Below are 2,500 nucleotides of genomic sequence, written 5' to 3'. Positions count from 1 at the left end.
AAATGCAAATCGACGAACCGAACGACGGAGAGCGGCCGGCCGCGTACCGCGCTCCAATTGGTTCGTTACTGACGCGTTTCACCTACGGGAAGCCGCCATTATACACCCAAGGGCGGACGGGACTGCGTTCCAAACATTTCTCTCGCAACCGCAACACGACTCACTCGCAGGCTTCGCTGTACGGCTTCCTCGGCCACAGCTCAAGACGGAGACCGGACCAGTGGCGGAAAACAAACGCACAAGGACCGCAAACTAAAATGATACGGCAAAAGACAGAAAAAAGAAAACCGAGCCCACTAGAGACGGGTCACGGTTTGTCCTCGTTTCGCTTTGGTGGTGAGCAAGTGGCCACCCTTATCTTGCAATGCATTACCTTTTAACACATGGGCACACATTCTGTATCGCGCTTATCGGACTTCAGATAGGCTTTTATCCACCGAAGGTGTGAGGAAAGTGGTCACCACCCGTAAAAAGGCACCGACTGCGGAATGGCATGTTTTGTTGCTGCCACTCCATGCGATACCATGTGATGTGATGTTGATGATTTTCAGCTGATTCCAGTTCCCGCCCCGAGCATATTGTTTCGTGGCAAAGCCCGCCTCTCACCGTCGTACATACTTACCGATCTTCTGACCCACGGGCGTCGAGAACGGATTTCCGCCCAGCGCCCCAACGTTGAAAAATGATGTCATCGTTTCGCCACCAATGTCTCCTCCTAGCTAGTGCCGATGTCCGATGCGGATGCGTTTGCCAAGAATCGTTGTCGTGCCGTTCCTAGGATACGCTTTCTTCTTCTTTCTAATCGATTACTGATGCAAAAACTTCACCACAAGCACACCATACGGCGGGGGAGCCGTCCTTCAGGGTGGCCGACAACAACACCCGATGATTCCGTCTGGTGTGACGGGCGTACGTCTTCTGGCAGCAAAATCGATTGCAGTGGCCCGATGGTGTCGTGTGGCAAGGCTCACTCTTCGTCGTTCCGTCTCACCTGCAACGGGATGCACACAGCAACGGTCAACACGATGCACCAACCGCCGGTCAAGAGCCTCCCACACTCTCTACAACACTTCACAGGGGTTTGTTAAAGGATGCGCCGCGATAGACAATCGACCCTACCGCCTACTGTTTTAATCTATACTTTACGAAATGCAACAACACTTCCTCCGCCCGCACCGAAAGAAATGCAAAGTCAGCACAAATCGAATCATGAACTGGCCACTGCGCCAACCACAACTGCAGTCACCCTTGGCTGTAAAGGGGTGGATTAAAAAAAAAAAAAAAAGGTATCGTGCGCTCGACCGCCTACGATCCGAAATGCGACATCCAGCTAAAATACTGAACTGAAGCAGATGATGATGATGCTGCTGACGATGCGTCCAGCGCAGTACGTGGGAGTCTCATAACGCACTTCCTCCTCTAATCGCGGATGTATTTAGGGTGCATCGCCCGACAGGAGCGGGCCGCGGGTCACAAACCGGGAATTGTCGCACCTTTTCTCGCTGAGGCAGCCGTCTGCGCTTTGTTAATGAGTTGTTTCCGAATCCGAACGCGACAACGGTGAAATCTCCTTTTTTCGAGGCGCACAAGACAAAAACACGCAGCAGCCCATCAAAATTATTCAGCGCACTAACACACTCACGCGCCAGTGTCAAAACAAGGTGCGCTACAGCGGTTGTCAAAATCGTACCTGGGCGCTGAATTACGGTTTTCAAAATCACATTTTGCCAAGGATTTCAGAGGATTTCACCTCCAACGCGTCCTGGGACCGACCGACGATTGAGCGTGTATAATTTTATTACGCACATCTTTTTTATCCGTTTGCAGCCGGGTGCTGATTGAGCGCAAACAGGCATTACACACAAGGTTTACGTTGGAGTCTACGCTTCGTTTGTCGCCGCTTAAGGAGGAAAGGAAGTGAGGGCGCGGGAGGCGATTAGTAGATCTCTTTTCCTCATGATGGAGGATCCTGACACACACACAAGATCACGTGATCTTCTCTCTCGTATTCAAAGGATTGCGCTCTTCTCTCGCGTGGCAAGGATACGCGTTAATCACGCCATTTTTGCAACCGAACTCTATTTTATCTTTCCCGGTGGTCTTGCCAAGTCATCAGTGCGGGTGCGTAATCTGTGTCGTCCTTCGTTTGATAATTTCGAATTTCGTTTGTGAAGGGAAAAAAATGTACTTCGATCCGCTATTGTATGTCGACTTTCTGGAGGCAGAAAAACTTGACGATATCAGAAAGGAGTTTGCGGAAAACGGAAGGAATGTTGACTCCTCGGGAGAGTCCAGTGATGAAGAGACCAGCAAAAAAAGTGTTGCTCATCTTGAAAAGGTTGAAAAGCAGCAGTTAAACGGATATGTCAGACAAACACTGGCATTATATCATTTTGATCAGTTCATGAAGAATATTGTGCCACAAGAACAAGAGCCGGAAACGCTAGTGAATTCGTTGCTCAAAATGTCTGTGGCTGAAGGGTCGCAAATGAGCCGCTCT

The 2,500-nt window shown here is 50.2% G+C and overlaps 2 protein-coding genes across 6 annotated transcripts in view; one reads left to right on the top strand and one right to left on the bottom strand.

Annotated features, from left to right (window-relative positions):
- LOC126578044 (TOM1-like protein 2) overlaps positions 1–1,635 on the bottom strand; it is a 6,784-nt gene extending 5,149 nt beyond the window's left edge. For 4 of the 5 annotated variants that reach the window (XR_007608376.1, XR_007608375.1, XM_050240229.1 and 1 more), the window contains exons 1-2: positions 1,494–1,635; positions 623–991 (exon numbers count right to left, since the gene is read on the bottom strand). Coding sequence is in view for 3 of the 5 variants with exons in the window: in XM_050240229.1 (XP_050096186.1) it covers positions 623–692 (70 nt within the window). In the remaining 2 variants the exon portion in view is untranslated. Of the gene's footprint in view, positions 1–622; positions 992–1,119; positions 1,368–1,493 lie in introns of those variants that run through there. The other variant, XM_050240230.1, reaches the window with a different exon arrangement.
- Positions 1,636–2,103: 468 nt separating this feature from the next.
- The window catches only part of LOC126578056 (uncharacterized), a 1,128-nt gene continuing 731 nt past the window's right edge, over positions 2,104–2,500 (top strand). Inside the window, exon 1 of the mRNA XM_050240250.1 lies at positions 2,104–2,500. This exon is cut by the window's right edge and continues 204 nt beyond it. Within this exon, the coding sequence (XP_050096207.1) occupies positions 2,183–2,500 (318 nt within the window). The 5' untranslated portion in view covers positions 2,104–2,182.

Source organism: Anopheles aquasalis, chromosome 3 (assembly GCF_943734665.1).
Source record: "Anopheles aquasalis chromosome 3, idAnoAquaMG_Q_19, whole genome shotgun sequence".
Classification (NCBI taxonomy): Eukaryota; Metazoa; Arthropoda; class Insecta; order Diptera; family Culicidae; genus Anopheles; species Anopheles aquasalis.
Note: the sequence above shows the minus strand (reverse complement) of the source record. Positions and strands in the feature narration are given on the sequence as shown.